Source organism: Otolemur garnettii, unplaced genomic scaffold, assembly GCF_000181295.1.
Source record: "Otolemur garnettii isolate 467f Iridium unplaced genomic scaffold, OtoGar3 scaffold00001, whole genome shotgun sequence".
Taxonomy (NCBI): Eukaryota; Metazoa; Chordata; class Mammalia; order Primates; family Galagidae; genus Otolemur; species Otolemur garnettii.
In genome coordinates this window covers 37400836-37420975 of record NW_003852396.1, presented here as the reverse complement: position 1 = coordinate 37420975, position 20140 = coordinate 37400836, and the positions used below count along the sequence as shown (strand labels likewise).

General features: G+C 51.9%; 1 protein-coding gene across 1 annotated transcript in view; it reads right to left on the bottom strand.

The window, feature by feature from the left end:
- Positions 1-1820: 1820 nt before the first annotated feature.
- TUB (tubby bipartite transcription factor) overlaps positions 1821-20140 on the bottom strand; it is a 64761-nt gene continuing 46441 nt past the window's right edge. Inside the window, 11 exon segments of the mRNA XM_012803264.2 lie at positions 1821-1954; positions 2447-2618; positions 2814-2912; positions 4521-4638; positions 5467-5579; positions 5866-6063; positions 6494-6615; positions 7652-7819; positions 9030-9173; positions 12801-12963; positions 13390-13441. Of these exon segments, the coding sequence (XP_012658718.2) occupies positions 1821-1954; positions 2447-2618; positions 2814-2912; positions 4521-4638; positions 5467-5579; positions 5866-6063; positions 6494-6615; positions 7652-7819; positions 9030-9173; positions 12801-12963; positions 13390-13441 (1483 nt within the window).

Sequence of the window (20140 nt, the reverse complement as noted above, 5' to 3'; positions counted from 1 at the left end):
ATAGGAAAACTGTGACTGCAAAGCAATGAGAGCACACTACTTCCATTTAAGTCAAAACAACTCCTTCGCCTGTAGAGCTTCACTAACATGTTTACTTAGCCTTTCCAAGCATATCTACTCTAAAGCAAGGTACAAACCCTGCTTGCTTTCCACTGATTTTAGCTCTGTCTGGACAAGAAGCCTCTGCCAGGGTAAATGATAAATGGGCAAGAACTTAGGCTTAGAGTTCCCAAGCCTGAAGGGAGGACAGTGCCTGAAGGAGAAGTAGCAGTGGCGGTAGACGGAGCAATCAGGCCCAGCCCCTGAATGTTCACACTCACGCTGTCACACCCAGACAGAGAAATGTGCATCAGCCTTGCTGAGGCCTGCTCAAGGTGGAGCAGCCCTTGCGGAGGGGCCAGGCATGGCCAATCCTGATCAAATGGACATGCAAAAAGCCAGACAACTTTCAACAGGGAGCTGCCTGATTTCCTTCTGCAATGGTTTCAGTCTTAACACATCAACTCTGACGTTTCTAAGTCTCTAAGATCCAGAATCAGAGAAAGTGGGGAGGGCATGCATAAGGCTACTGAGCCAGAGATACTAGTTTCTCAGGGGACAATGGGAACAAAGAAATCAGGGAATTAGATATTCTGAACTCTGCCATTAACCAGTGAGGTGATCCAGGGAAAATCCCATTTTCCGGTGTGATTGACCTAAAGTGACATGGTTGTACTAATTGATCCCTAAGGGTCCTACCACCTCTCTCTGATCTCTTGTGGTTCTAAAATATTCCCTCCCAAGAAGAATCACACATAGAAGCCCTAACCAACCACAATTTGGCTGACAGCAGTGGGAACTGGCTCTCTCCAGAGAGGCGATTCTTCTGGAGCATACCATGGTTTGGGAATGGTGCTTTGCCTGCAAGAATCCTAGGCACGCCTAGCTGTGTGCGTTTGGGCTGGTGAACTGGACCCCATCTACGTTTTCTGGGGGTTGTGCTGGGGCTGCTCAGCAGAGAGCTCCTGGGGCAGTTGACAGGGCTGCCAAGACAACCCCAATCCAGGGAGCCTGTTCATGCACCTTCTTTGTGCTGAGCCTGTATCCTGCAGGCCTCATCTGCTAAGACATTTGGCCTTGAGAGCTAGGTTCCTGCTACTTCTGCGAGCACAGAGAAAACCTAGAGAAATCAAATGAGCTAGAACAATAGGCCACTAGCTGATTCCCACAGCCACAGACAGCCAGGCCCTGCAATCTGGCAAGGTCCTACCACTCACCTGTCCCTACCATCCTCCTAACTTCTCTTAAGCCTGGTGGTGGCCTTTTGAAGTTAGAGGGCTTTCTGCAGCTGTTATGTCAGACTCAGCCACCAACCCCTTCGCTATGTAAAGTTAGTATGTCCTACACACACTCACTGTGCCCCCACCTGTTGTGGTGCCTGTTGTCATCTGACTCCTGGACCCCAGCAGCCCTGTATTGTGCTTCCTCTGCCCATACCTCTTTCAGCCTTCCCAGCTGAAGAGGTTGCTCAGCTTGGCTAACATGAATGCAGCACAATACTAACCCAAGAGCAGGGCAGGCAGTTTCATCTTGGGGCACAGACATAATTACTTTTGTCCCTTCATACCCACCCACCCACTCTCTGCTACTCCCCTGCCTCAGCAGCAGAGACAGAGGAGCCAGTTCCTGGCTGGCTGGACCAAGGAACCCACTGAGGGCCACAGCTTCATCTGGCAGAAGGCCTATGTACAGAGGGTAGGCAGGGCTGTCTCCGCAGGCAGGCAGGCAGGCAGGCAAGCTCCGCTCCAGGCTGGGCAACCCCAAAGGGCACGAGGAGACCTCTACTCACAGGCCAGCTTGCCGTCAAAGCTGGAGAGGGCAATGGCAAAGGCCTGCAGCGCACACAGCGGGTAGTTGTAATCCATGGTGAATACGTCCTCTGCTACCCGGCCAAACTGCATCACGATGTAGTCCGCTGGGGCCAGGCACAGGCACAGATGGAGAAGGAAACAGAAGGACAGAGCAGGAATGGTAGAGATAGGGAAGGACAGACAGACAGCCAAACCACAAGAGGGAAGAAAAAGCAATAAGCATAGATACCAAGGGAATCCCCAAGGAGGTAAAACAAAGGTCAGTTGGGAAAAGTGGCAGGAGAGAGGCCGCAAAGGAGAAAAGTGAGATGCGTACAAACACCAGGAGACAGAGAAGAGGAGGAAAAGTCCATTTAAAGGCTATTCCCATTCCTGAGACTCTGCTGAGTTTACAGAATCTAGGACCAGGGCTCCAAACAAAGTTCTTCCAGGGTCTCCCAGTCATTATGTTTAGAAAGTTCTTTACATCTAATCTAAGTCATACAGCTCATGTCCCTAAACTCTAGACACCGTAAGCAGGGCTAGGTGAGCTGAACTCTAAGCTAAGGGCCCCAGATACCATGTGGACAGTAATAAGTAGGGGCAGAAGCACTCACGGTCATTGCCATGGATGATCTGGAAGTTCTTCACGGAGGCTTGTGTGACGCGCCCATGGAAGTTGAGTACGTAAGACTGGGTGTCGTCATTCCACACAGGTGTCTTGTTTTGCAGCTCGATGATACTCTCGGTGTTCTTATTCTGCCAGCGTGCTAGCAGTGTCTCATGCTCCTGGGAGGGCAGCCTCACCTGAGCCTGGTCCAGGCCTTACCACCATGACCACCCCAAAGAGCATATGTCCCAGGAATGGGGGTGCTTAGATTTCCCTAGACTTCCACATAAACACACCAGCTGGAGTTCTGGCCTTAGACGCTCACACACAGGCTACAATGATGGGGAAGGGGAAAGGGTGAGACAAAGACTCACGTTGCGGGGGCGGATAGACACTCTCTCGTGAACCATGTTCATGCCCGGGACAATCACACTCATCTTCCGAGGCCCCTTGAAGCCTAAGACATTTGTCTCCTGGGAAACAGAGAGAGAACTCAACACTGCACAACCGAGGAGTCCACTTATCTACTGGAGAGACTAGGGAAGGGAGTACTTAGGAAGAGCTGGTTTCACCATCTCCACTATAGGCATCTCTAAACTTAACGTGTCCAGAATTGAGCTCTGGGATCTCTACTTTGCCAAACTAGTGCTTCTTACAGTCTTCCTGGCTTCTGTAAACAGCAACTCAGCTCTTCCATTTGTTGGAGCAAACTACTTGGAGCCATACTTGACTCTTCCCTTTCATACCCTACTTCTCATCCATCAGCGATTTCTGTCAGCTTTACCTTTTGATTATGCCTAGAATTCCAGCACTTCCACCACCACTGTCTCTCGCTGGGAACACTATAGCAGCCTTTAACTGGACTGACTCCTTGTTTCTGTCCTTTGCTCCCCCCATCCCCCTTCTACCGTCTGTCCTCAACAGCAGCAGGTAGTTCTGTTAAGTTAGATTGTCCTCTCCCTGCTCAAAAACCCCACAGCTCCCCAGCTTGCTCAGGGTGAAAGGTGGAGAGGTGACCCCGTCGTCTCACTCTCCTCCCCATATACTCTCTCATGCATTCACTCATTCCTCCTTCATGCCAAGCTTGCTGTGTCCCCCAGACATGTTCATGGCTGGCTTTAACTTCTTTCTGGACTTTACTCAAGAGCTACCTCAGTGAGGCCCTCCCTATCATCTTTCCTATAGTCTCATGTACATGTGACATTTCATATCTCACCTTCCCTACTTTTTCTTCTTAGCATACGGGGTGGACATGAAGTTTGTGTGAAATGTAAACACGAACTCAGACCACCCTCTGTAGCTTGTCTATTCTACTACAGCTTTAAGTCCCATAAAGGTATAAATTTATGTCTGTTCACTGCATTCTTAGTTCCCCGAACAGTATCTGGAAAACAGTTGGGCTCAGGAAGTACTTAGAAGACAAGATTCAGGCTACCTCCCCCAAACTGACCAGTAGGTGGCACCATCAGAACATACAAAAATAGCTGTGGCGTCCCCAAAGCCTCCAAGTGCTATTGCCAAGGTGGATGGGGCAATCATCCTTTATTTTAAAAATGAGGAAACTGCTGTTCAAAGAGGTAGAGGTAGCCCCTATATTTAGATTACATTGTATTCAGTTATGAGCTGCATGATGTTACCAAGTGACTCAACCTTTAAGCTTCAGTTTTGTCATCTGTAAGAAAATAGGATCTACCTTTTAGGTCGAGCATTTAGTGAGATGATTATGCAGAGGGCCTATAACCCATGTAGGACCTGCCATTCTGGATTTGGGAAATGCACAAAAAAGATCTAAGCCTCCTGCCTCCTCCTGTCCAGGAGATTACTGGGCTGGACTGCAGAGAGCCAGACCTGGTTCCCAGAACTCCCCAGGCAGATGGTCAGTGCTGGTGTGAGCTCTGAAGACAGAAGGAAGAGAGGGCCAGGGCCCCTGTCCCAGGCAGGGGTCATTCCATAGAAGACAGGCCCTCTCTACACATTCCTATCTACCCATCAAGATCGATGGGATGACCCCAGAACAAGCAACAAGTCCTGGGTTTCATGTCTAACTTGGAAGACCAGAGACCCAGGAACCCGGGACTCACATAGCACACAGCTGCCAACTCCTGACGCAATGTCCCACTTTCTAGAGTAGAAGATGATGCCTTCTGAGGGTTGACTCCATTGTCATAAACGGTGAACTTGGTGCCCATCAGGTTGGATCTGAAGGGAAGGCACAATCAATATGGGCCATGCACCATCTAGATGCCCCAGGACAGGGAACATAGTCTGCCCTATGAGGCACCTACAAAGCATTCTCAGCTGGGACAGGAGCCAACCCAGGGGCTCGCTGTTCACTGAATCCACATCTTTGAAGGTACTTTATGGTCAGAGGCCCAGACTTGCTCTGAGAAGACTCACGGGCATCTCAGTTCAGGGAGGGCAAGTTGGGGAGGTAAACTAGGAAGGAGGTTTCCCTGAGGGAATCGGTGTGTTCCCTTCATGGAGAGCAAGCAGAATAGTGCCTGTTAAGTCTGTAGCACGACCAGTCCCATCCAGCCTTATTCCCAGCTTTAGCTCCTTACCTCACCTCTAGTGATGTTTCCCAAGGCTGGTGCTCTGTTCTTCAGCTCCTCCCCACTAAGACCTAGCTCAGAGCCTTCCTGCCTCTCCCTCTCCCCCCTGAGCTCCCCAATTTTTGCCACTCTTCCTCAAGAGGCGTACTCAGCCCTGCCTCTTGGCACTGCCCACAGGACCAAGGCAGATCCTCCGTGGTGGCCTGCATCATCAATGACATCCTGGAGGTTGATCCATGATGCCTGGCGGATCTGTATCCACCTGCCTGGGAGTAACTTACAGTAGGGGCCCTTCTCTAAGTCTGGGTCTAGGCTGGGCAAAGACCTAGGCCTAAGGTTGGATCTGGTGAAGAGAGTGGATCCTGGTACAGGATCCAATCCTAGCCTAGATCTACTTCAGGGACACGAGGTGTCCTCTACAAAGAGGCTGCCTGTGCTCCTCCCCACACCCTGCTTCCTGGGGGAGCCCTGGTACCGCAGTTTCCCGATGTAGCTGTCCCCTCCTCGAGACAAGTCTGTTGGGTCCACAGAGATGAGGTAATTTGAAGTTTTACTCTTCTTTCTCTTCCTTCCCGCCAGAAGGAACACCTTGGAGAATAGAGCAATGTCACAATCCAGAGCTGGTCTCTGGTCCCCACACAATCACGGGGCCACTCACACGAATGACTCTCCCTGGTGTCAGCTCCCAAACACATATATGTGCACACACACAAATGCACTGGCACACATACAGAGGTACGCAATGGCCAGGCACAGAGCCTGTTTCTTTGGGGAACTGAGAAGTAAGTGTTGGATCTGAGGTCTTCAGTCATATTCTAGCCTGCAGGAATACCAGCCTGTCCCAGATATAAACACATGCCCACACCAACCTCACCTTCTTCCCATCCTCGCGGTCCAGGTGCAGGAAGTAGGTGGGGTACATGCCCCGGTCCATCCCCTTCTTGTCCCTTGTGATGCGGCATTTGATGGTGATACCCTGAGGGGCTGGCCTCAGTGCAAACTCCTCAAGATCCTGGACCTCAATATCCACTGGTTGATCTGGGGCTGTTGGGCTGGGGGCTGAGGCTGCCTCCTATGGGGAAGAGAGTAGAAGCCTGAGCCCCAGGGACCCTAAGGAGACAAAACTGGTGATCTGGGGTCCAAATCTACCTCCTGATGTGGTGGTGGTGATAGAAGATATGGCAGGATCCCTGGGAAGTGGGCCTGAACATCCTGGCCTCAGAGTCAGGAGCTATCCTCCCAGCCTGTCCTTCTCCTCAGTCCCAGAGGTCATCCTGCCCAACTCCAGCTCTCCCCAGCCCCCTGGCCTGGCTGAAGACATTAGGAGGGAGGGCAGGAGGGTCCAGCCACAGATGGTCTTGACAAGCATCTAGGTCTAGCCCTGGCCCCAGAAGAGCCAGCTCCCCACCATTTTTTCACACGTTCTCCACCTCTAATTTAGACGAACAGCCTTCTGCACACTGCCATCTCACTCCCGCTATGAATAAAAGCTCCTTACTCACCCGGGTGGACTTCCTGCTAGTAGCAGAGCTGGGGCGAGTGTTGCTATTTAGTTGGGAGGAGCTGGAGCTGTTCTCATCCTCGTCCTCTTCTTCCTCTTCGAAGCTCATGCTGCTGGAGATGCCTGGGCCCAGCAGAGAACAGGAAAGGGTCAGTGAGTGGAAAGTATGCCCTGAAACACACATAGAGACTCACATTCACAGACCCACACTTATATACACACATATTCACATTCACGAATAAACTCCTACATGTGTCTAGACACAAAGACACACATTCTCTCGGGTGCACACATTAGCTGGGGCTGGTCATAATCCTCAGGATACATTCCCACCACCCAGTTTCAGCTCAGTCACTGCATCAGCCCCTCCTAACAGTCAAATTGGCACTGTCTTCTACATATCAAGGCCTGCACTGAGCTGACCCTGCACTGGGAAGCTCTGTTTCTGACATTGGGCCTATTAGAGGTCCTGACTGGCACAGGCCATAGAATCTGCCAGGGAACAGTCCTCACCTCCTTACTCAGCCCTCCTCTTCCCCCTAGCCTGCCTTGAGCTCTGTCTCAGGTGTTTTATCCCTACCCTACCCTACCTAGAATGCCACCCCCATCCCTGAGTTGTCTCAGTAGCCCTTTCTCCAAGAAGCCATCCTTGATTAGATTCCCAGAATGTGTGTGGCACTGCTAGGCTTCTTCCTCTGCTACCAAGCACCAGGGGCCCCCCCTACAGCAGGGCTCCTGGTGGGGACACTGGGCAGCTTATTTCCAGGAAGTTCTACCCTGCCTGGAATCTTGGTTTTGCTCCTCCAGTGTAGCAGACACATGGAATACTTTTTATAAAAGGAGTTTTTTCTAAGGAGCAGAAGGGAAAGCAAATCTGCCCCCAAATTAGCCTCCCTAGGAGCAGGAGATGAATGTGGGGCAAGGGTGGGGAGATAGGCCTGGGCTATGGGTTGGTTACCCCAGTTGACACTTCCTTCCCTTAACTTGGCCTTATCAGGGTCCCCTGCCAATAAGTTTCTCATTTGTCTCCAAGTGTGCCCCCTATCCCACATGGCCAGGGAGGGCTAGAACAAAGGGAGGCCAAGCTCCCAGAGAAAGGTGCATCTGAGAACCTGGGGCTGAGCTTTGCAGGGTGTCATTGGGCCCCCACAGGGCTCACCCTTCCTCTGCATCGTGGCACGGAGATCCTGCCCGCTGGGCTGAGTGCCCCCACCAGCTGCCGTGTCCCCTGCGTCCTGGGCGTGGTCTGACTGGCCCACAGTCAGGATCTGCACCGCACCTTGGGCCTCAGACTTGTCTTCTGCCAGTGCTGCTGGCTGGCTGGTGCCTGCAGGCCATGGACACTCCTGAGTTACATCCAGGAGGAGGAGGGAAGGGCCTGGATTCTTAGACATCCATGAAGAGGGTGAGGGATGGATGGGGAGACCCTCTGCAAAACTTTACTTGCAAAATTGATTTTTAAAAAACTAATGACTGCTGCGGGCTGTTAGCAACTAGTAAGCTGTGAAGTGATGTGGGCTTCGTTTCTTCTGCTCGTCCCCCACATTAATTGCTGAGTGTTGGTTTGAAACACCCACATCCTTAAGGCAGATGGTAGCCATCTACAAAACCAACTGCACAGTGGAAAAAAACATGACAGAGAACAAGAATTGATCCAGACTATAGCTGAGGTCAACAATGGTCACAGACATGGCTAGCTACAAGTTATCCACGCTGGTGTTCTCTCTCTCACACACACACACACATACACACACAGTAACACACACATCATTAAAAACACACGGGGACCCTTGAAAAAGAGTGTGGTTGGCATATACTCTCCTTCCTAAGTAAAGGATCTCCTTTCCCACATTGACTTTCCTGCCTAAGTCAATGCTGAGCTACACCCAGAGGGCTGGGCCAGCTCCAGAAGCCCATGGACCCTGCCACATCACTGTCCAACCATGACACAGTGGCTTTGAAATTACTACCCATGAATAAGGTTTGAGGAAACTGGGGATCTAGCCAGGAGACAGGACTCAAGGCAAGGGCCACCATCCTTATTGCTGATCTCTAAGGATCTCTTTTGGAGAGAGAGGAGCAGAAGGAACAGACTGATCTGTGGCCCAAAGGATGGAATCAGGACTAGAGTAGGTTGTTGCAGGAAGCCCACATCACGAGGAGGAGCTGGCATTACTGCACGAGGATGTGGCAGGCTGCCTGGGAGGCACAGAGCCCTCACTGAAAGGAATGTCTTCACCCTGGCCGAGTGACATCCTGGAGGGGTCAGGATAGAGGGTACTCAGGCCAAGGTTGGGTGTGAGGGGAAGGGTGGTCCTGGACCTTTTGAGTTGACTTGGACTTCACTTCCCGGAGGGCCACCCTGTGCTCACAGGCAAGCCCAGGCACATCATGACCTAGATGAGGCCTCTTAGCCAGCTCAGTGCCAATCCTTGTCTTCCCTGAGGCTACTCATCCCATCCCTCACCTCCAAGTTAGGAGAGGACAGGCCTCCTGGGGGACGGGGGGACTGCAGAAGAGGCAAGAAGGCAGCTAACCTTTGTGCTTTCCCTTCTTCTCCTTCCTAGAGGCCCCACCCTGGCCCCCTGCCGTGGCTGATGCCTTGGTTCTCTTGGCTGAGGCTGGTGCTGTGGGATGGGCGGCTCCCAGCTGCACACTGGCGAGTGAGTCGGCCTCTTGAACTGCTCAGGAGAGGAGAGAGAGAGAGAGAGAGAGAACAGAATTGGACACTGGATGAGACCAGAGCTCCCATTTGAACAGTTGCCAACAGAGCATTTCTCAAACCCTGCCCCCTTGACACCTAACACTTAAGCCCCACTAGAGCCCTTGTACCCCCTTCCAGGCCACTTGCATTTCTACCAAGCAAAGGTCCCAGGGTAGGCCCAGCCAGGAGATGGCATCACAGCCTATTGTAATCAAGTCAACAGCCAGGCCAAAACTGATCAGCCAAGAAGCAGAGTAATCACAGTTCTGGGGAAGCAAACTGTTCTGAGCCTGGACAGGGAGGGGGCCCCTGATCTCTGAGCATGTGGGTCATGGGAGATAGGGGAGGAAGAGAACAAAGGCTGCATCTTACAGAAGAGACCACAACTGGGGCAAGGGTTCCAGGTAGACACATGGGGGATGGCCCAGGGTCCCTGGCTGTAGTGGCACCCTGAGGAAGGACAACTCTGGGATACAAGGAGCTACACACGCCAACACTGAGGACTCAGAAGGGTCACAGCCAGTGGCCTCCAAAGGTGCCTGTAGAATTGCTCAAAATCCTTGAGTGGGTTCTTAATGTTCTCAAGATGAAAACCAAGATTCCTTCCCATCCCCTTGGTCTAATCATACACACCGGGCTCTTTCAGTGCCTTGCACATACTGGACCCCTTTGCCACAGGGCCCTTGCTCTAGCTGCTCCTGTTGCCTGCACCACCCTGCCCTATGTGACTAACTCCTATTCACCCTGCAGAGTTCAGCTCAGGCATCACTTCCTGAGAGAGGCTGTCCCTGACTCCGTAGAGTGGGCGTTTTGTCATCTACTCACAGAACCTGGCTGCTTTCCATAAAGAGTACCTATGACCATCTGTCGAACACTGTAAGGTCCATGAGAGCAGAGACCATACCCATTTGTGCTCACTTGGGACCACTGCACTATGTTAGTCCCTGATCCACAGCCTAACACAAAATAGGCCCTCCATAAATATCTGAGAAAGGAATGAATCTGTAACATAAATGAGCACAGTCAGAAGCTTTACCAGGATAAATTGCCATCTCAGATGTATGTCAAACACCCTCATTTTCCTCTTGGAATAATCTCCCTGTATTTAATACCAATGGCCAGCAGAGGGCAGAGCAGGAGGCAGCTAATGCTGTTGGTGGAGTGGACGTGGCCTTAGGACACCAGATCCCAGGCTTGTCAGGTGTGCATGTGCGCAGCAGCCTCCCCAGGGCTCTGTCCACCACCAGGAGCTGACAAAGACTGGGCCCCCAGAGAAGCAGTATGCACCTCCTGAAGTCAAGTATCACATGTTCAAATGTCCCTTGTGGGCAAGGCCCAGGCTGGTCTAGAATCTCAGCAGGAAACGGCAATCAGCTGATTTTGGACCCTGGAACACACCATGGATCCTTCAATTTCCAAAGCCTTCAGACAGTGAATTTCTCTCATGTTATAGTAGATGAAATGGCCCAGGGGGGTAAGTGGCTTTACAACAGTCATAAGTGAGCAGGTAAAGCTGTCAGTGGCACCACCAGAGACTATCTTCTGACTTCAGCCCTACGCTTTCCCCAGAGGCGCTTCTTCTCTCCCTGCATGGCCATGCCTGCTGCTCATGAAACAGAGCCAAAATGATTGCACATCAATGATTAGCCTCTGGCACAAACTGGCAGGGCCCAAAGTGCTGGGCACAGGTTCCCCCTATGCACAGCCTTGAACAGTGAGGTGCCAGGCTCAACAGAGCTGGGGTGGTGAGGGTCCTGGGGACCCCCAAACAGGCTGCCTTCCCTGCAGGGCACACCACTACTCCCCAGACAGTGCACAGAGGAAGTGGGGCAGGTGGCTGCCAGGAAAAGGGGAACAGGGCCTTTTCTATGAGGAACAGCTGGGGCTGCCTCTCTAAAACAGCTGGGATGAGGTCCTTGTCCCCTTTTCTAAAGGGCCTCTGGAGTGGAGTAGAGATACACTGGGTATGGCCTAGAGCAGGGGTCCTCAAACTACGGCCTACAGGCCACATGTGGCCCACCGAGGACATTTATCTGCCCCGCCGGGTGTTTTTGCCACCACCGCCTGTCCTGCTTAGCAGCTGACTCATCTTGGGCCCACAGTCCAGCCCTAAAGTGGTCTGAGGGACAGTGAACTGGCCCCCTGTTTAAAAAGTTTGAGGACCCCTGGCCTAGAGGGAGGAACTGAGATACGTGTAGGGAATTCCATGAAGGAGCTTTTTATCAAGAAGACAATGTAATATGGTGGAAGGACCATTTGGAGTCTGACAGGCCTGAGCATGAAGACTAGCCCCACTGTCCACTAGCAGTGTACTGTGAGCAAGTCACTGAACCCCTCAGAGCCCATGTCCTTATGGAGCATGTGAGGACATTGGGTTAGTTTGTAGGAAAGGAGGTAACTCAAGTCAAGCATCTCAAGCTATGCTTAGCCACTGGCAATGCCCAAAGATAGCCTTTACTGTAGGAACTAGGTGGGTTCCTCAGAGGGTAGGAGCTCACACAGGGACTGGGCTCACACAGTGTGCCAAGTCCCAGCCGGGGCACCAGGTGAATGAGACTCAATCACTACCTTCTGAGGCACAGAAGAGAGAGCCTGGTGAGCTTGGGGCTAGGTTCGAGGAACACGGAAAATAACCTGGAACACTGTGGAGCAGGGACTGGGCCAGCAGTTAGAACAAGGTCAGCCTCCGAGGTGCGGTCACTCCCCGCAGTTCAGAGTGGCTGTTGGTTCCAGGTCACAGAAGAACCACAGAAGAAGGGAGGGACCATGGTTACTTAGGTTCTTCCCAACTGCAAGAGCCAGATGCGGAAAACTTACAGGTACTCTTTAATGACGTGGCTGCCTAGTTTACTGACACCAGCAGGGGGCAGTGGTGACTGAATCTAAGTACCTCTTTCAAGCTGAAAGACCAACCCTCAGTCTAGCCTAGGGGACTCTCACCCTAACCTAAGCAGAAGGGAGCCTCCAGAGGGAGGGATACAACAAAGCCGCCCCCCTCCCAAGCTGCAGAAACCCCTCCAAGTGGGCTCTGCTGAGAACTGGAATAAGAATGGGAGCTGGAGCCTGTAGATCACTATAGCTCTAAGCAATTATGAGCAGGGGTCAGAGACCTGCAGGTCAGACTGAGGGTGCAGGGAGCTCAGGGAAGAAAGGAAATGGGTGTCCCCAGAGGCATTAGCTGGTGTGACACAGGCTGGTAAGAGATAGATTTCTCTTAGGAGGTGGCATCCTGGCAGGGAATCCTGGTGGCAACTTGCCCTCAATAAAATGCTCCAGATCAGAAACCTGGATTTTTGAATTCCTGGATCCATAAGATTTTGGATCTTTTGTACTGAAGCACCTGACTCAGGTGACAGCTTGTACACATGGCTGGAGCCCGAGGCTACAGGTCCTAGCTTCCCTCTACAAACCCCACTCATGGTCCCAGCTGGGCTGGAAGCCACATTCAGCCTGGGGATGGGCACACCCTGACAGGGCCAGCCCCTCACCTGCCCAGGTCGGCAGCAAGTCCCTGAGGGGCTCCCCAAAGCAGTGTCAGGATGTGGAGCCACAGTGCAGGGGTCTCCCTGGGCTGGCTGTCCCTGGAGCGGCAGGCAGGGTGTACCTTGGTAGCTGGTGCTGCTGCTACTGCTGAGGTAGGACTCCACCAAGGGGGCCTGCTCCTCCGACTGCCGGGCCCGCCGGCTCCGAGGCCTCCCATCTGCATTGGCCTGCACCATCAGGGGCTCCTGACGCTTCTTCTTCTGCTTCTGCTCCAACAGGGCTCGCTGTGGGGACATAGGGCAGGTACAGAGACTGGCTGACTCACTACGTCCACCAGGACAGATAGGTTCCCAGGCTTGGACCAGAGATAGTGCCCTGCTTGTTTGGTTGGGTTCTAGAGGTTACAGTGGGATCCACAGTGCACTCAGGGCCAAGGCCCTATGTCCTTGGAACCTTGAGATCTGGGGTCCAAGAAAGGAAGGCAAAACTTGGTCCATGTGGAAGGATTCCACAGACACAGACATTTAGCCCTTCAACTGTGGTCACCCTGGCTGCCTGCCTGGCAGGAGCCCCATGTACCAGGCCAGAATTAATACTGAGCTGGTAAAGGAGAGGGCACACCTCTTCCTCCAGGTGTCAGACAGGATCAGCTAGGGAAGAGGGATATCCCAGCCCAGACTGCCCTTCTACCCAGCCCCAACCTCACTCACCTGCCGATCAAGCTTTTGCTGTCTCAGGTTGCTGCCCTCATCATCTAAGACACTGCAGAGGGAGAAAGAATTGTTCAGGGCCTGCCCACGAGGTGCCAGGATGTAGCCTAGAACCCACCCCATCCACCTCTGAGTCCTTTAAACCCCTCCCACATCACGGCTCCTCGGACTCAGTGAGCTCAAATGGTAATGAAGGAAGGGTGAGGGCTGCCCTCTGGGAACCAGCTTGAGCTGCCACTTTGGGAGCTTATCTCCTGCTAGGATCCCTATTGCCCAAAGACTTCCCAGCTGGCCTGGCTGCAATAACTGCAGGATAAGACTCTTCTATCAGATCCCCATACAGAGCCAGGCTTGACTAAAATCCAGGAGACCCTATAAGCTAGACCCAAGGCCGGACTTCAACCCAGGGGCCTGCTCCTATGGGGAGCTCTGCTTTTCATGCCTTTTCATCATTTCTGGAAGAGGTTGGGTCCTCTGGGGCAGACCCTGTCCCCATCCATTCAGAACAAACTTCTGTCTATCTAGGTGGGCAGAATGGAGGTGTTAACACTGTCTATCCTGCTTCCCCACTTGAAGAGGACAGAGGGTCCCTCCTTCTCATTGGGAGAGTGAAGCTAAGAAACCACCCAGTCTTTCTCTGCAGGTCTTGAGCTGGGTGGGTAGGTTTGCATGGTAGACACAACCCATCAATACACAACCTTGGAACCAGCCACCAGGTCTTCCCTGGCACAGATATGGCACAGGCAGCACAGGGACATCAAATACTTAAACCCACAAGTCTTGAGATAGGCAGCCTCATTTAACCCAGTCGGGGCCTGCCCATAGGAAGGCAAGCACAAGCAGGGAGCTAGTAACTCAAAACTGCTTAGCGTTCTTGCTAGTGCAAGACATATGCATAAGACCCAGGCCCAAATTCCATAAAAGGCAAGGTCAGGACAGCTGTATGGCGTGAAGTTGGAGCCTGAGGATCTGAGCTCTGGGAACCCCAAGCAGCCTTGGCCCAGTTATGCCAGAGCCTGCCCCTGAGCCAGACCTGTGTGTGGATGCTTGCACAGACATGCCTGAGTATGTCAAATTTGCTAAGGCAATAAGGAAGCATGTGACTGTATCTCGTGTGCTTACACACACATACAGACGCCTGTGTAAGAAGTGGATGTGCCCAAGTGAAGGGGAATACAGTCTGCATGCCAGGGGGAGAGATGAGATTGAACCACCCAAGGACAAGATGAAGCCATTTCCACCCTGTCCTGACAGCTCTTTCTGGCTGGAACAGTCATTGACCTACATGTCCCTTAAACTACCTGTGTCTCTGAGGGAGCCAGCCTGAGGATGGAAGGACTCTCCACATCGTGGACTGCCCACCTCCTTTGCCACAACCTACGGGGATTATGCATATATTTTATAGGCAGCTGTCCTGCCTACTTGACATCTGGGAAAGCCTTTCCTGGTACCCACAGCCTAATCCTCCCATCAGCGGAGCCCCAACTGTGATCTGGGGTTGTGTGCAAAAACAGCCTCATTCACCAAACTCTCAGTTGCTGAACACAGAAGAAAACACTGCTCAGCAAACATACTTGTTCCTCAAACCGCCCACCTACCAAAAGGGCACAGCCTCTTTGGGGCCTGAAGGCATTGACAAGAGAGGATGAACTAGCTCCCTAAAAATTTGAGCAGGCTGAGATGGTAAGCATCCCATCATGGAAGGCACACACTATAGGCTGGAGGGCTGCAGCAAGGACTTCTGAGAAGGGAATTTTTTTTTTTTTTTTGAGACAGAATCTCACTATGTCATCTTCAGTAGAGTGCTGTGGCATCACAGCTCACAGCAACCTTAAATCCTTGGGCTTCAGCGATTCTCTTGCCTCAGCCTCCCAAGTAGCTGGGACTACAGGCACCTGCCACAATGCCCGGTTATTTTTTTGTTATTGTCATTGTTGTTTAGCAGTTCTGGGCCAGGTTTGAATCTGCCAGCCCCAATGTATGTGCCAGCGCCCTAAACACTGAGTTATGGGGCCCAAGCCTAGCAAAGACTCCTGAAAAAAGGGTTCAGCCACTTTCTGAAATGTGGGGTCACGGTAGCTGCTCAACTGCCAAAAGATGTTTCCTGCCATGGCAGCCTCACTGAACCCTGCCCAGATGCCTAAGGGCCCTGCCAGGCCTGAGAGGCTGCAACTTTCCACTGTCTCTGTAGCTACTCACTGACCTGACTAACCAAGGGCAAAGCATTAGCTCTAACTTCAAAGAATCAGACCCAAACGCCACTGTCCACCACGAGCAGTGCATACTCTAGGACACGTTTGAAAGACACAATTTGGGTTTTATACTATGGCACCCGGCTGACAGGAGCACAGGGGTCTAAGATCCAACTGTGCTCTACTTGCTGAGCTCTGTGCCTGGCACAAGGCCGCCTGCAAACCTCACAACCTATGCCAGTGGCCTGGCCACAGAACCCTCTGTGCAACCTCTACTGCAACATCACTGGCTTCCTTTTGTGCCAGTGGGAGAGGCTGCTGTACAACCTACTAGAGGTCACAAGAGCAACAGGGTTGGGGCAGTCATCTGGGCCATCCCAGGCACTGGGCTTGGCTGATGCCTTCCAAGGTGCTGATGCTAATATCTAGAGTAATTTAGAAAAGGTGACATCCAGCTGAGAGGTCAGGCTCATGTTAACAAAGCCACCTTCTGAAATGTGGGGTCACAGTAGCTGCTCAACTGTCAAAAGATGTTTCCAGCCATGGCAGCCTCACTGAACCCAGCCCCAAACTGCTAAACAACAATGACAGTGTCCCCTGATGACCTTAGCCAGGAAGGGGGTCATTTTCCTACCACAGGCCTCTGTCCCATGGCCATTGACCTTCCACAGTTATCCTACGGGCAAAAGGGCTGCCTTCCATGGAAAAAAAATCACTTCTTCCTGTCCCCACCTCCACGTCCTGATGGGGGAGTATGATAAAGCACCGCAGGCTTTAGTAACATTAACTACCAGGTAAGATTACAGGTAAGAAGGACTTAACCACTCGCCTTCAGAGAAAGAGGGATGAACACAAGGCCAGACTTCTAAAAACAGATTCCAGAAACCTCCAACATCCTGGAAGTACCTGCAGAGCCACTGCCTAACTCAGCAGCTGAATGCTCTAGTATACAGAGGAAAGGTGGGTGCAGCTGGGGAGAAGCAACATGTGCCTGGCCCAGCGAGAGCATCCAGGAAGGCCTACAATAAATCCACAGAAATAAGGCAGCTCCCAGAGTGGGTCCAAAATGTGGAATAAAGCAGGCTTCCGTAAGGCACAGTGTCTCTAGGAGAGCTGTGAGGGTACAAGGTGGACACCATTGCCCTGCAGTGACAAGCTTGTACTATATGGGTGTTGCTGGCTAAGGACAATGTATCTGAGCATGCAACAACTTTCCCTGGTGAATAACAAAAAAGCCCCAGCAAATAGCAGCTGTTGTGGAAAACAAGGAGGATGGCTGTCTCCAGGGAGAGCTCCCCTCGCTTCCTCAGGAGGCCTAGCCCCATCACCACTCCCACCCAGATGGCCCTGCCTCCCCAGCTCCACCGCTCCACTCTTACACCATTCCTAGGGCATCTTCCTTTCCACCAACACTTCCTCAGTCTGTCTTTTCTGATAGGCATCTTTTAGGCTGCATTAAACGATAACCACACAAGGAGACACTAATGGCTTTTTAATGACTCCTGTTCCAATTATGGAACAACTGCCAAGCCCAGGCTGCCAGCTGCAGCCCCGCCAGGAGACTCAGACAGGAGACAGGGCACTGATGGATGGGTCTTCCTGATGACCCTGGCTGCTCTTCCATCACGGTCACCTCCAGCCAGGGGCCAGACCAGGAAGGCCCAGGAAAGCACCAGCCACTGGCTCATAAGATCAGAGAAACCCTGTCTGCAGTGTCCACCAATCCATCCCTGCCCAGCACCAACAAGGTGGCAGTCACCTCCCAGGTAGCCAGTCCCTCTGAGGCATCTGGCAGACATCTGGGCAGTGACTCATGATTGACAAAGGCTCTAGGGCACAGGAGCACTCTTCCTACGGACTAGAAAAGTCAGACACATCCAACCTATTAGAAAGCCTGTTTCCCTGCCTCTCTTCCTGGCCTCACTTTATATGCCCAGCTAATCTACTGGTGCTAACTAGAGGCCCATTGGCCAGGGCAATGTAGAAGCAGACCCAACCATCTGGACACACTTGATACCCACTTCACCTTCCCTTCTTTCTGCCCTCAGTCACAGTGGCAGCTGCCCCAGCTGAACCCTGGAAATCAGAGAAGTGGGCTGTCAGGAGAAGAAAGGCCACCCAGAGTATCTGGCTGAAACCCTGTGCCCAATGTTGGACCACCAGCAAGTCCAGTCCAGTTCTGTGGCCTCTGTTGCCTAGCAGCTTATTGAAATACAGTGGGAAGAGGGCAGCTCCAGAAGGAAGTGAAGCCCACTGCTCACAGGAGTTCCAGCTCCCAGGGTGGGCCAGTGCAGCCATTGACGTCCAAACTTAGCAGGTGCATTGAAACTGCTATGGGCACTAAAGCCCTGACATGGTGATTCAGAACTACTAGGGAATCTGCCCCAGGATCAACCCCTACCTCCCTCTCTCTTCTTTAAAGCAAGTGCCACAGATGACTCTAATGTTCAGCCATATACGTGGGGCCACAGCCATACCTGGTGATCTCTAACAAACAAAAAGGAAATTGGGAAGTTGTTACAAGGCAACGTTTTCCTGTAAGGCCAGGAAAGCCATGTTGCTATAAGGTCAAGTGGTAGGTAGGCCCAGGGCACCTCTGAGGCTAAAGATAGCAGCAGAACATAGAGTCAAGAATCTTACTTAACCAGTAGTCATGCTGCTCTCCAGAAAGCAAAGTGAGGAGGTTGTGGGAAGCTTAACTACAGCCAAGAGGAGAGGGGACCCACATGTTTAGGAAAAACTTCCTAACCATCACAGTCATCTGACAGAGGGCAATATGCAGCAGGAGGCATTCACACAGGGAACTAGATAGTCTGAGATTCTCCTCCTGTGACCTAGAGGCGTGCTTTTCAAGCAGTGCTCTGGAGTCCCCAGTGTGATGAGAGAGTACTACATCCCTCATCTCTAATGGGAATCCAGGTGTGGGGCCTGGAAAGTCAAGGAAACTTGAAAGGCTACCTGGAAATGGCACCTGTATTCAGAGAGGTGGACATCTTGTCTATGCTAGGTCATGTGGTTATACAGCCAGGAACCAGGTAAGGTCCCTGCTCTCAAGGAGTCATGACCTAGTGAGGGAGATGCTGCAACGGCCTCAGGACCATGCAGACAAGGGCAACGAGGACAGGGCCAGGATAAGTCTCACCCAGCACCGGGCTCCAATATGCCTGTGGGCTTTCCTGACTCTGAACGGTCTACCTACAACTATGAAAGGTAAAGTCATGCACTGAAGGCATTTAATATTTCTCAAGAATACAGGTAAAGTGAAACCGGCAGAAATGGGTATTAGTAATAGAAAAAAATGAAAGGTAAACAAACCAAATGGCTCCCTTCTAAGTCAGAATGTGAGATTAATCCATCATTATAAACTGAGCCACAATTACCCATAAGAAGATTATCACCAACTATCACTGCTTCAAAGAAAATGAGTTGGGCCCAGGGAATACACGGTGCAACCATCACATAGGGGGTAAAATCTCTATCAGCAGAGCTAGAAAAAAGTCAGGCAACCCCTCTTCCCCAAACCAAATGCTACATTTCAGTTCTGGCATGTTGAGACATTAAGGAAACCTCATGCCAGTCAGAGCACGTGCACACGTGCAGCCCCCACCCCCATCTGCAAGTAAAATGCCTTGTCTGTCTTCTGCCCCAGTTTTCTCTGTGATCAGACAGGCATGTGGCTTTGACTGCAATCAGCAGCCCAGTTTATGCCAGAAGCAATTTGAATCTCTTTATCTCAACCCAAGTCTCCCATTTTAAAAGTCTGCACCCAAGTCCAGTGCTTTCCCAAGTTCAATGCATGCTCAGAAAGACCCTGGAAGGGCAGGACAGGAGGCAACTTCTGACTACAGTCCACCTCCACCTAGACACCTATCTTCCCTACAGTAGAAGAAGAAGAAAGAGTGATAGAGGGATGGGAAGATCAAACAGAGCAGGGCCATAAGGGTGCCAGGATGCTTTTCTGGGCTGAGTGTGTGTGCCCGGGAAAGAAATCAGGGGAGGGGTATGGCATATGGTAGTTAGGCCTGGGCTGGGGCAAATTCCAAATCACTCCATATAGGATGGCAGTGCCCTGGCCACTTGCTGAAACACAGTCATTTCCCAGAGACAAGTCTACCTCCTTGAGGCCCCCTTTCTCAGGAGCAGGCTTAAGCCATCCCAGTTTGAGGCAGATGTTCTCTAAGACCCATGCACTTAACTCTACAAGTTGCTTTTGTCCTTGGCTCCCTGGGAGAAGCTTCCTTGAACCATGACCTGGCCTGGTCCAAGCTCCAGTAAGTCAGAGCCTAAAAGCGAATCATCTCCACAGCCATAAAGTGGTGCCCTCCCATCCTCCTCAGATAGTCTATAGCCTCCATCCTGCCATCTGGATTCCACACAGGTATTTCCACAGCACTGGAGTCCACTCATAGGCACTGCCCAGGCACCTCTCCTTGGTGGCTAGACAAAGTTACTGACAGTCGGCTCGGCGCCCATAGCTCAACCAGCTAAGGCGCCAGCCACGTACACCTAAGGTGGCGGGTTCGAATCCCCAGCCCGGACCCGCCAAACAACAATGACGG